Genomic DNA, 13960 nt, shown 5'->3' with positions numbered 1-13960 from the left:
CAGGAGGTGAGTTACTCGCCGCAGAATTCCCAGCCTCTGACCTGCTCTTGTAGCCATGGTATTTATATGGCTACTCTAGTTCAGTTTCTGGTCAATGGTAACTCCCAGGATGTTGATAGTGGGGGAATTTAGCGATGGTAATGCCATTGAACATCAAGGGGAAATGGTTAGATTCTCTTTTGTTTGAGATGGTCATTGCCTGGAACTTGTGTGGCATGAATGTTACTTGCCACTTATCAGCCCAAGCCTGGATGTTGTCCAAGTTTTGCTGCATGTAGACACAGGCTGTATCAGTATGAGGAGTCGCGAATGGCGCTGAACATTGTGCAATCATCAGTTAACATCCCCACTTCTGACCTTATGATTGAGGGAAGGTCATTGTTGAAGCAGCTGAAGATGATTGGGCCTAGAACACTACCCTGAGAAACTCCTGCAGTGATGTCCTGGAGCTGAGATGATTGACCTCCAACCATCACAGCCATCTTCCCTTGTGATAGTTATGACTCCAACCGGTGGAGATTTTTCCCCCTGATTCCTATTGGCTCAGTTTTGCTAGGGCTCCTTGATGCCATACTCGGTCAAATGCTGCCTTGATGTCAAGGGCAGTCACTCTCACCTCACTTCTGGAGCTCAGCTCTTTTGTCCATGTTTGGACCAAGGCTGTAATAAGGTCAGGAGCTGAGTTGCCCTGGCAGAACCCAAACTGAGCATCAGTGAGCAGGCTATTACCACTTGATAGCACTGTCAATGACCCCTTTCAACACTTTACTGATGATCAAGAGTAGACTGATTGGGCTCCAATTGGCCGGGTTGGATTTGTCTTGCTTTTTGTGTACAGGGCATATCTGGGCAATTCTACATTGCCAGGTAGATGCCAGTGTTGTAGCTGTACCGGAACAGCTTGGCTTGGGGCACGGCTAATTCTGAAGCACCTGTCTTCAGTACTATTACCTGAATGTTGACAGCCCATAGCCTTTGCAGTATCCAGTGCCTTCGGCCGTTTCTTGATCAAATGGAGTGAATCAGATTGGTTGAAGGCTGGCATCTGTGATGCTGGGGATCTCAGGAGGAGATCGCAATGGATCATCAACTCGACACCTGGCTGAAGTTGGATACAAATGCTTCAGCCTTGTCTTTTGCACTGATGTGCTCCCCCATCATTGAGGATGGGGATATTTGTGGAGCATCCTCCTCCAGTTAGTTGTTTAATTGTCCACCACCATTCACGATTGGATTTGGCAAGACTGCAGAATTTAGAACTAATCTATCAGTTGTGGGATCGCTTAGCCCTATCACATGCTTCTTCCGTTGTTTGGCATGCAAGAAGTCCTGTATTGTAGCTTCACCAGGCTGACATCTCATTTTTAGGTATGCCTGGTGCAGCTCCTGACATGTCCTCCTGCACTCTTCATTGAACCAGGGTTGGTCCACTGGTTTGATGGTAATGGTGGAGTGGGGATATGCCGGGCCATGAGGTTACAGATTATGGTTGAATACAATTTTGCTACTGCTGATGGCCCACAGCACTTCATGAATGCCCAGTTTTGAGTTGCTAGATCTGTTTGAAATCTATCCCATTTAGCATGATGGTAGTGCCACACAACACGATGGTGGGTATCCTCAATGTGAAGACGGGACTTTGTCTCCACAGGACTGTGCGGTTGTCGCTCCTACCAATACTGTCATGGATGGATGCATATGCAACAGGTAGATTGATGAGGACAAGGCCAAGTAGGTTTTTCCTTCTTGTTGGTTCCCTCACCATGTGCCGCAGACCCAGTCTAGCAGCTATGTCCTTTAGGATTCAGACAGCTCGATCAGAAGTGGTGCTACTGAGCCACTCTTGGTGATGGACATTGAAGTCCCCACCTAGAGTACATTCTGTGCCTTTAGAATAGAATTGTTACAGAATAAGAGAAGGCCATTCAACCTATCATGTCTGTGCTGGCCCTCCTAAGGAGCAATTCACGTACTGCCTCTCCCCCCATGCCTGCACATTCCTCCTCTTCAGTTATTTAGAATATTTAGAAATCCCTCAGTGCTTCTTCCAATTGGTGTTCAACATGGAGAAGCACTTATTCATCAGCCAATGGGAGGGCGGTAGGACATACCCAGGGATGGTGATGGTGGTGCCTGGGACATTGTCTGCAAGGTATGACTATGTCAGGCATGTGGTTGACTAGTCTGTGGGACAGCTCTCCCAATTTTGGTACGAGCCCCCAGATGTTAGTAAGGAGGACTTTGCAGGGTTGACAGGGCTGGGTTTGCCATTGTCGTTTCCAGTGCCTAGGTCGATGCCGGTGGTCCATCCAGTTTCATTCCTTTTCTTAGGCGTCGTAGTGCTTTTATACAACTGAGTGGCTTGTGAGGCCATTTCAGAGGGCATTTAAGAGTCAACGACATTGTTGTGTAGGCCAGACCGGACGGCAGATTTCCTTGCCTAAAAGGACATTAGTGAACCAGATGGGTTTTTATAACAATCGACAGTAACAATCAACAATGGTTTCATGGTCACCATTAGACTAGGTTTTTAATTACAGATTTATTTATTGAATTCGAATTTCACCATGGATTCGAACCCATGTCCCCCAGAGGCCTGGGCCTCTGGATTACAGAGGTTTGTAGAACTGGGGTAGCAGTGCTGATGTTTGACAGCATGAACAGTGTCTGTGGAGGAGGAACCTGGCAAATGGTAGAACTGGTGAATGGAACGTAGGTTTTGACTCACTGGTGGATTCCCAGGGTACTTGGAAGATCACTCCAAACATTAAGTTCAGTTTCTGTGATTTCTTGAGTTATGTCTGCCCCTTTATTTGACTAATTTCTTTTTCCCTATTTGTCTCTCTGTATCACTAATCACTGTTTAAATTTAGTAACCATCAACAAAACATAGCTGATAGCAATCAAAGTTTTTATGATTGCCTGCAAAGCTTTCAATATTCATTTATTTCATATGGAGAAGATCAAAGAATGCAAATTAGGATGAGAAAAAACACTTAATATCGCTTTTTCTTTCTCTTTGGGCCTGTGTCTCTCTTTGGGCTGAATTTTCACCATGGAGGTGGGCAACAGGAGCTGGGTTTGTTTCTGGGTCAGAAACATGTCTTTGGTAGTAATGCATTAATTGGTATGGAGATGGGTTTCCTGTCCACTTAGAGACAGCAGGGGGTGGGGAAAAAGATGGGTCACGTGAAGTGTGGGACTGAGTTCGACTCCCCGCGGCAGCCATCACTGAGGCTGCTGGTTGGCCTAAGGAAGAAATCTGTAATTTGTGCCAAAGCCTGCCACTGCACCAGAGGGAAGCACGATGTCACAGGGGAGCCGGAGGCCTGGCATCTGGGGCAGGGCTACCCCTCGCTTCAACGATGCTGGCCTGGATCTAATGATGGAAGCTGTAAGGGAGAGGAGGGAGGTCCTATTCCCAGAAGCTGACAGAAGGAGGCCACCTCATCATGCAGCAGGGGCACCTCTCTGTCAGTGTCATCTCCCTCTGCCTCCTCTTCCTCCTCTCACCTCCTGCTGCAGCTCCTCTCCCAATGAGCTTTCCCATTCCAAGGACTCGTTGTCCTCAAGGTCCACATCTCTCTCGAGGGGCATGTTATGGAGAATGCAGCAGACCACTACAATGACAGCGACCCTTGCAGGAGGGTATTGGAAGGTGCCACATGACTGGTCCAGGCAGCAGAAACACAACTTCAGAAGCCCAATGACCTGCTCAATGGCATTGGTTGTATCGCCTCTGTGCCTCTGGCTGGGGCTTCCATAAAGGTGTTAGTAACCATCCCGTCAGGGGATAGCCCTTCTCCCCTAAGAACCAGCTATGCAATTTGGGGGTTGAAGTGAAGAGCTCTGGCAACCTGGATTGGTGAGGATGAGGTAATCATGGCAGCTGCCAGGAAAGCGAGCACACACATGGAAGAATCACTTCGAGGCAGACCAGTTGGACATTGAGGGAGTGGAAGCCCTTGCTCTTGATGGATTTGAGTGGACGGTTGCTGGGTGCTTTGATGGCTACATGGGTGCAATCGATGATGCTTTCACTGCACCTGTGAGAATCCAGCGATGGAGGCGAAACCCAATGCCCTCTGGCCCTGTGAGACAATGTCTTGTGTGAAATGAATGTGCTGTCCATTTAGTGTGCGAAATTAAAACACATGGGATTGAGGGTAATATACTGGAATGGATTGAGAATTGGTTGACAGGCAGGAAACAGAGAGTAGGAATAAATGGGTCTTTTTCCGGGTGGCAGGCAGTGACTAGTGGGGTACCGCAGGGATCGGTGCTTAGGCCCCAGCTATTCACAATATATATTACCACCAAAGAGAAGGACTTGGTGGATGATGAGCCTAGGGAAGGGAGTGTAGATAGTCTCAGTCATCTCATTATCAAAAAGGAGGAGGTGTTGGGTGTCTTGCAAAGCATTATGGTAGATAAGTCCCCAGGGCCTGATGGGATCTACCCCAGAATACTGAGGGAGGCAAGGGAAGAAATTGCTGGGGCCTTGACAGAAATCTTTGCATCCTCATTGGCTACAGGTGAGGTCCAGAGGACTGGAGAATAGCCAATGTTGTTCCTTTGTTTACGAAGGGTAACAAGGATAATCCAGGAAATTATAGTCCGGTGAGCCTTACGTCAGTGGTAGGGAAATTATTAGAGAGGATTCTTCGGGACAGGATTTACTCCCATTTGGAAACAAACGAACTTATTAGCGAGAGGCAGCATGGTTTTGTGAAGGGGAGGTCGTGTCTCACTAGTTTTTTGAGGAAGTGACAAAGATGATTGATGAAGGAAGGGCAGTGGATGTTATCTATATGGACTTCAGTAAAGCCTTTGACAAGGTCCCTCATGGCAGACTGGTACAAAAGGTGAAGTCACACGGGATCAGAGATGAGCTGGCAAGATAGATACAGAACTGGCTCAGTCATAGAAGACAGAGGGTAGGAGTGGAAGGGTGCTTTTCTGAATGGAGGGATGTGACTAGTGGTGTTCCGCAGGGATCAGTGCTGGGGCCTTTGCTGTTTATAGTATTTATAAATGATTTGGAGGAAAATGTAGCTGGTCTGATGAGTAAATTTGCGGATGACACAAAGGTTGGTGGAGTTGCGGATAGTGATGAGGATTGTCAGAGGATACAGCAGGATATAGATCGGTTGGAGACTTGGGCGGAGAAATGGCAGATGGAGTTTAATCCGGACAAATGTGAAGTAATTCATTTTGGAAGGTCTAATGCAGGTGGGAAGTATACAGTAATTGGCAGAACCCTTAGGAGTATTGACAGGCAGAGAGATCTGGGCGTACAGGTCCACAGGTCACTGAAAGTGGCAAAGCAGGTGGATAAGGTAGTCAAGAAGGCATATGGCATGCTTGCCTTCATCGGTCGGGGCGTAGAGTATAAAAATTGGCAAGTCATGCTGTAGCTGCACAGAACTTTAGTTAGGCCACACTTAGAATATTGCGTGCAATTCTGGTCGCCACACTACCAGAAGGACGTGGAGGCTTTGGAGAGGGCGCAGAAGAGGTTTACCAGGATGTTGCCTGGTCTGGAGGGCATTAGCTATGAGGAGAGTAAAAGCAAAATACTGCAGAAGCTGGAAATCTGAAATAAAAACAAGAAATGCTGGAACCACTCAGCAGGTCTGGCAGCATCTGTGGAAAGAGAAGCAGAGTTAACGTTTCAGGTCAGTGACCCTTCTTCGGAACTGAAGGAAAGGTTGGATAAACTTGGATTGTTTTCACCTTAACGACGGAGGTGGAGGGGCGACATGATAGAGGTTTACAAAGTTATGAGTGGCATGGACAGAGTGGATAGTCAGAAGCTTTATCGCAGGGTGGAAGAGTCAGTTACTAGGGGACATAGGTTTAAGGTGAGAGGGGCAAAGTTTAGAGGGAATGTGCGAGGCAAGTTCTTTACACAGAGGGTGGTGAGTGCCTGGAACTTGCTGCCGGGGAAGGTGGTGGAAGCAGGTACGATAGCGACGTTTAAGAGGCATCTTGACAAATACATGAATAGGATGGGAATAGAGGGATACGGTCCCCGAAAGTGCAGAAGGTTTTAGTTTCGGCAGGCATCAAGATCGGCGCAGGCTTGGAGGGCCGAATGGCCTGTTCCTGTGCTGTACTGTTCATTGTTCTTTATTAATGACTTGAGTGAGGGAACTAAATGTAACATTTCCAAGTTTGCAGATGACACAAAACTGAGGGGGCGTGGTGGGTGGATGTGAGCTGTGAGGAGGATGCAAAGAGGCTCCAATGTGATTTGAACAAGTTGGGTGAGTGGGCAAATGCATGGCAGATGCAGTATAACGTGGATAAATGTGAGGTTATCCACTTTGGTTGTAAAAACAGAAAGGCAGATTATTATCTGAATGGTGATAGATTGGGAAAGAGGGAGGTGCAATGAGACCTGGGTGCCCTTGTACACCAGTCGCTGACAGGAAGCATTCAGGTGCAGCAAGCAATTAGGAAGGCGAAAGGTATGTTGGCCTTCATTGCAAGAGGATTTGAGTACAGGAGCAAGGTGTCTTACTGCAGTCATACAGCGAGACCACATCTGGAGTATTATGTGCAGTTTTGGTCTCCTTATCTGAGGAAGGATGTTCTTGCCATGGAGGGAGTGCAAAGAAGATTTACTAGGCTGATTCCTGAGATGGCAAGATTGACGTATGAGGAGAGATTGGGTTGACTTTTTTTTATTCGTTCATGGGATGTGGGTGTCGTTGGCCAGGCCAGCATTTATTGCCCATCCCTAATTTGCCTTGAAAAGGTGGTGGTGAGCTTCCTTCTTGAACCGCTGCAGTCCATGTGGGGTAGGTACACCCACAGTGCTGTTAGGAAAGGAGTTCCAGGATTTTGAGCCAGCGACAGTGAAGGAATGGCAATACAATTCCAAGTCAGGATGGTTTGTGACTTAGAGGGGAATTTGCAGGTGGTGGTGTTCCCATGCATTTGCTACCCTTGTCCTTCTAGTTGGTAGAGGTCGCGAGTTTGGAAGGTGCTGTTCAAGGAGCCGGTGCGTTGCTGCAGTGCATCTTGTGGATGGTACACACTGCTGCCACTGTGCATCGTCGGTGGTGGAGGGAGTGAATGTTTATAGATGGGGTGCCAATCAAGCGGGCCGCTTTGTCCTGGATGTGTTGAGCTTCTTGAGTGTTGTTGGAGCTGCACCCATCCAGGCAAGTGGAGAGTATTCAATCACACTCCTGACTTGTGCCTTGTAGATGGTGGACAGGCTTTGGGGAGTCAGGAGGTGAGTTACTCACCATAGGATTCCTAGCCTCTGACCTGCTCTTGTAGCCATGGTATTTATATGGCTACTCCAGTTCAGTTTTTGGTCAATGGTAACTTCCAGGATGTTGATAGTGGGGGATTCAGCGATGGTAATGCCATTGAATGTCAAGGGGAGATGGTTAGATTCTCTCATGTTGGAGATGGTCATTGCCTGGCACTTGTGTGGCATGAATGTTACTTGCCACTTATCAGCCCAAGCCTGGATATTGTCCAAGTCTTGCTGCATTTCTACACGGACTGCTTCAGTATCTGAGGAGACACTAATGTTGCTGAACATCGTGCAATCATCAGCCAACATCTCCACTTCTGACCTTATGATTGAAGGAAGGTCATTGATGAAGCACCTGAAGATGGTTGGGCCTAGGACACTATCCTGAGGAACTCCTGCAGTGATGCCTTGGAGCTGGGATGATTGACCTCCAACAACCACGACCATCTTCCTTGCGCTAGGTATGATTCCAGCCAGCGGAGGGTTTTCCCCCTGATTCCCATTGACCTCAGTTTTGCTCGGGCTGCTTGATGCCATACTCGGTCAAATGCTGCCTTGATGTCAAGGGCAGTCACTCTCACCTCACCTCTTGAGTTCAGCTCTTTTGTCCATGTTTGAACCAAAGCTGTAATGAGGTCAGGAGTGGCCCCGGCAAAACCTAAACTTAGCATCACTGAGCAGATTATTGCTAAGCAAGTGCCACTTGATGGCACTGTTGATGACACCTTCCATCACTTTACTGATGATTGAGAATAGGCTGATGGGGCAGTAATTCTAATTGGCCGGATTGGACTTGTCCTGCTTTTTGTGTACAGGGCATACCTGGGCAATTTTCCACATTGCAGGTTAGATGCCAGTGTTGTAGCTGTACTGGAACAGCTTGGCTAGGGGCGCGGCAAGTTCTGGAGCACAGGTCTTCAGTACTATTGCCGGAATATTGTCAGGGCCCATAGCCTCTGCAGTATCCAGTGCCTTCAGTCGATTCTTGATATCACGTGGAGTGAATCGAATTGGCTGAAGTCTGGCATCTGTGATGCTGGGGACTTCAGGAGCAGGCCGAGATGGATCATCAACTTGGCACTTCTGGCTGAAGATTGTTGCAAATGCTTCAGCCTTATTTTTCACACTGACGTGCTGGGCTCCCCCATCATTGAGGATGGGGATATTTGTGGAGCCACCTCCTCCAGTGTTGTTTAATTGTCCACCACCATTCACAGCTGGATGTGGCAGGACTGCAGAGCTTAGAGATGATCCGTTGGTTATGGGAACGCTTAGCTCTGTCTATCGCATTGCTGCTTACGCAGTTTTGCACGCAGATAGTCCTGTGTTGTAGCTTCACCAGGTTGACACCTCATTTTGAGGTATACCTGGTGCTGCTCCTGGCATGCCCTCCTGCACTCTTCATTGAACCAGGGTTGATCTCCTGGCTTGATGGTAATGGTAGAGTGAGGGATATGCTGGGCCATGAAGTTACAGATTGTGGTTGAGTACAATTCTGCTGCTGCTGATGGCCCACAGCACCTCATGGATGCCCAGTTTTGCATTGCTAGATCTGTTCGAAATCTATCCCATTTAGCACGGTGGTAGTGCCACACAATATGAAGGACGGTATACTCAATGTGAAGGCGGGACTTCGTCTCCACAGGGACTATGCGGTGGTCACTCCTACCAATACTGTCATGGACAGATGCATCTGCGGCAGGCAGATTGGTGAGGACTAGGTCAAGTATGTTTTCCCCTATTGTTGGTTCCCTCACCACCTGCTGCATACCTAGTCTAGCAGTTATGTCCTTTAGGACTCGGCCAGCTCGGTCAGTAGTGGTGCTACCGAGCCACTCTTGGTGATGGACATTGAAGTCCTCCATCCAGAGTACATTCTGTGCTCTTGCCACCCTCAGTGCTTCCTCCAAGTGCTGTTCAACATGGTACTGACTCATCAGCTGAGGGAGGGTGGTAGGTGGTAATCAGCAGGAGGTTTCCTTGCCCTTGTTTGACCTGATGCCATGAGACTTCATGGCTAGGCCTATATTCACTGGAGTTTAGAAGAATGATAGGGGATCTCATAGAAACCTATAAAATTCTAACAGGACTAGACAGGCTGGGGAGTCCAGAACCAGGGGTCACAGTCTCGAGATAAGGGGTATGCTATTTAGAACTGAGATGAGGAGAAATTTCTTCAGTCAGAGGATGGTGAACCTGTGGAATTCTCTACCACAGAAGGCAGTGGAGGCCATGTCATTAAATATATTCAAGAAGAAGATAGATAGATTTCTTAATGCCAAAGAGATCAAGGGTTATGGAGAAAAAACGGGAACAGGGTACTGAATTAGACGATCAGTCATGATCTTTTTTGAATGGCGGAGCTGGCCTGAAGGGCCGAATGGCCTACTCCTGCTTCTATTTTCTATGTTTCTATCTCCAGCACTGGCAAAGAGGGCATCAGTGACCAGCGAGTTGCAGCAGTTCTCCAGATGCCACTAAGGTCCATAGCTGATCCTTGGAAGGAGCCAGAAGCGAAGAAGTTCAAGGCCACAGTTATTTTGAAGGCCACTGGCAGGGCATGGCAACCAGTGCTGTGAAGGATGAGGTGTTTGGCGACGAGGGCATAGATTATTGTGACCATCTGCCTGCAGAGGCCCAGTCTCCTGCGGCACTGCGTATTGGTCATCTCCAGGTAGCTCTGTCTGCGGCATTAGGTCCTGTGTTGAGGGTATGTCATCTGTTGTCATCCTGTCCCTCTATCCCATGCTCCCCTTATGACCGGGGTTCCACCCTTCCTGCGAAGGATGTTGCCCCTCATTGCTATGGTGCCCAAAATCTGACAGTCCAGCCCTCATTGCCAGCCGTAGCCTTCCTTTTGTCCTTGGCAGCCTTGTCCATTGCTCTTTTGCCCCCTTAATGCCGGAGTGGGGGGTGGTGGTGATGACCCTGTTTAATGCCCGAGTGCTGAGTCCCCACTCTCCCTGTCACCTGTGAATGCCAAAGGCACCTCCTTATCAAATTCTGAGTCCACCTTTGCTCTACTGACCCTCTCATGGGGCCAGGGTGATGCACTGGGCAGCCTTGACTGGCTCCCCACTCTGTACCCACCTCCCTTCAGCTGATCAAAAACTGACAGCTCCTGAAACCTGTGCGCCTCTTTAAATATTCTGCCCACCCCTTCCAACAAGCTTTTAATGAGCAGTTTTACCTAATTTAATTGGCCTCAAGTGGGAGGAGAGCAGGATTCCTGCAAGCCCTCACCCCACCCTGGTTATCATTACTGGTGCCAGGAACGGTGTCCTGTAACTGACAGGCCAGCATTTTCGGGACCCTCTGCCTCTGTTCCCACCTTTGGAGTGCCCCAAAAATAAAGCCCTCTGTCTTTGTCTCCATTTCTTTTTCTTTCACAACTCAACACTTCTTCTGAATTACAAAAATGAAAAGTCATTATTTAAAAGATTGATTGAAAGACTACTCATTCATCATATAACATATGTTCAAATAACTTTCAGAAACATAAATTGAAATAGAAATGTAATTTGAATTTTCCAGAGGAAAATAATTAATAGTATGTTTATAATTTGAACATCAGCATCTTTCTTACCCACTCTCACACTCCTACGTGCACACACATAGACACACACACCTCTCAGTTTTTTTTTAAATCTAAACTTTTCATTAATAAAGCTTTTGAATTTTTCCCTCTAGCTGTTTTTCAAATAACACTGAAAAACAACAAAGCCAAAACTGTTGCTAATTAAAGAGAACCATTTGTAATTGGCTGGAATAGCAAGGCAATGAGGATAGTAGAAGTAGTGAGAGCTGGCCATGGCCTGAGGGAGAGCTGGAGATGGGAACTATGGCCTGATAACAACTCCCAGTAATAGTCTCCCAAGGATCTATCCTTGGACTGCTTCTCCTCTTCACCTACATTTTGGCAACATTATCCACATATAGAGGGTCGGCTTCCACAGGTATGCTGATTGACACCTCTGCACCACCCCTCTTCACCCCTCAATTGCCTCTGTGTTATCAGGAACAAAGGTAAATATTGGAGACACTGAAGCCATTATCTTTGACCCCTACAACAAACAGTCTCAGGCTAAACCAGACTGTGATCTCAGAGTTCTATTTGATACTGAACTGAGCTTCCAACCCTATATCCTCGCCGTTACAAAGACCGCCTATTCCCACATTCATAACATCACACAACCCTGCTGTTGAACCCTTTATCACTTCCAGACTCAACTATTCAAGTGCTGTCCTGGCCAGTCTCCCATCCTCGATGCTAAACTTCAGTTCATTAAAACTCTGCTGCCTTTATCCTATTCCACACAGTCCTGCTCATGTGTTACCCTGTCCTTGCTGACCTATATTGGCTCCCAGTTCCTAAATGCCCCATTTAAAATTCTCATCCTGGTGTTTAAATCTTTTCATGGCCTCACCCCCTCCAAACTTCTGTCACCTCCTCCAGTCCTGCAACCCTTTCCCTGAACTTTCTGTTGCTCTGAATATGCCTTCTTGTTTTTACTTCAGTTGCTGAAGTTCCATTTTGGTACTAAAAGTCCAATGAATTATGGTTTTGAGTTAGTCAGAGCTACCATCATTGGTCAGTGGATGTTATCTTCTATGTTCACCAGAAAGTAATACAGTGAAATAATAGAATTGTTTTTGTGGTTTTCTTTGTATCATTACTCAAATACTGAATTTGTTTTTAAACATCTTGCAGTATTCGTTACCTACTGTGTACTTTTTTGCCACTTCTCTCCTTTCCCCAGTTCATTGCATCCCTTTAATAAAAGCAAAATACTGCGGATGCTGGAAATCTGAAAAAATAACAGAAAATGTTGGAAATACTTAGCAGGTCTGTGGAGAGAGAAACAGAGTTAATGTTTCAGGTTGATGACCTTTCAACAGAACTGTATCCCTGTGCTGTTTGTCTTGCTGTTCTTTCTTTACTCCACTTTTTGACTTTGTTTCCTATCTCTTCTGTTGTTTCCTCCTTTCCACCAGTTCTCTACACTGTTACCTTTACTTTCTGCTCCTACAGTCACTACTGTTTCAGACCGCATGACTATTGGTTCGCAGGAATGTATTATAGTGAGTGTCAGTGAATATTACTGGGTGGTAGAGCTATTACACTTTCACCTCTGGTAAAATTGATATATTCTTATTGACAAGATCCCAAAGTGATCTAATTCCCAAAAGTTCTTTATCTTGACATAATTCAATCATATAGCTACAAACAAAAGGAAAATCTACATTCTCTCAAAGGATGATTTTTTTCTTTATATAACTATTTTTCTTTATTTAACTTTTTTTCATTAATTTTCTCTTCCACCCCTCCTTTCCAGAGCATTTTGAGTCCTTCCAGGTGATTCTGTGAGGAAACCTGCTGTTACCTTGCCTAAGTGGTCATCTCTTATGTCTGAGCATAGACAAGTTGGGTAGATTTATATAGTGTATCTCTTATTATATCCTACTTGTAGGCAATCATAAAATAGAACATCTGAGTACACCTGCCAAGCATCCTACCAATGCATTGTTGCTGCAACCGAGCTAGAAACTCCAGTCAACTCTAGGTGGGGGAAAAGCTAACTTTCCCATCTGGCCAGAAAACATTTGCAGTTAAAGTGAATAATTTCACTTTGTTATTTTGCATTACTTCAGTTATAGATTTCAATATTTACCAATATTGATTGTATTCATTTATTTTGATCAATAGGCAATGTATTCAAATCCTCCTGTAGAAGCAGGGTTTTCTGCAATTGTGCCATTGTTAACAAGGCCCAATGCATTGCGGGCAACTAACAGTCTTCCTAGAGGGTTGCAGCCTTTCTCAGCATCAGAATTCAATCTCCCACATGGCTTTGGGGACTCAATACCACAGGAAACGGCCAAAAGTAAGAATCTGTAAACTATTGTTCTTGTTTTGTCTTAAACAACAATCTGCAGAGATTATGTATTGTTTCCAACAAATTCACTTGTTTATTTGTTCTGTCCAATTGTGCCAGATTGTCTAATATTGATACTTTAAAAAAAAAACTAATAATTTCAGTATCACTTGTTAGTAGGATGATGTTCAGGAATCAACACTTTGATCCAGTGGAGAAAGCTCTCCACATCGCTCTCCTTTAAGTCCCTCCTAAAATGCCCAGCTATTTGACCAAGCTTATAATCACCCCTCCTAATAGCTCCCTCTTCGACTCAGTGCCTATTTTTGTCTTGATTACATTCTGTGAATCAATCTGTAACATTGTTTTATGTTAATGCCACTATATATAAATGCAAGTTGTGCTGTGCTGTGAAATTCGCTCGATTTACATCATGATGCATATTCCATAGCTTTGGAACGATAAGGAAACAACTGCCCATGCACAAGCTTTTGTTCTGCCACTGCACTCATCCCCATGACTGAGCAAAGTTCGTCTAAGCATTGAACTAATATTGGTCTATACAAGTAAGCTGAAAATATGGTGACCTGTGCTTCAGGCGGTACTGTTCATTTTGTTGCCATGAGTGTCACTGCCTCTAGAAATGCTGATTAAACGCAAAGCTTTTGGTCGGTCTCACCACCTCCAGAGGCTGCAGTGCCTAACAATTCAAGATAACTGTGTCATCAGTGTTCTCTGTAGAACCTGTAATATTACAAATAAGCCATGAAGACCTGCCTAATGGAGCTGCTGGCCAATCAGCGGGCCG

General features: G+C 46.0%; 1 protein-coding gene across 16 annotated transcripts in view; it reads left to right on the top strand.

Annotated features, from left to right (window-relative positions):
- The window catches only part of lrrc9 (leucine rich repeat containing 9), a 306547-nt gene that overhangs the window by 278626 nt on the left and 13961 nt on the right, over nt 1-13960 (top strand). For 14 of the 16 annotated variants that reach the window (XM_068038808.1, XM_068038817.1, XM_068038818.1 and 11 more), the window contains one exon: nt 12984-13161. In XM_068038808.1, the coding sequence (XP_067894909.1) occupies nt 12984-13161 (178 nt within the window). Of the gene's footprint in view, nt 1-9698; nt 9770-12983; nt 13162-13960 lie in introns of those variants that run through there. The other 2 variants (XM_068038819.1, XM_068038820.1) reach the window with 2 other exon arrangements.

The sequence above is a fragment of the Heterodontus francisci genome, chromosome 9 (genome assembly GCF_036365525.1).
Source record: "Heterodontus francisci isolate sHetFra1 chromosome 9, sHetFra1.hap1, whole genome shotgun sequence".
In the NCBI taxonomy this organism is placed as follows: domain Eukaryota; kingdom Metazoa; phylum Chordata; class Chondrichthyes; order Heterodontiformes; family Heterodontidae; genus Heterodontus; species Heterodontus francisci.
This window is presented reverse-complemented; position numbering and strand designations above follow the sequence as displayed.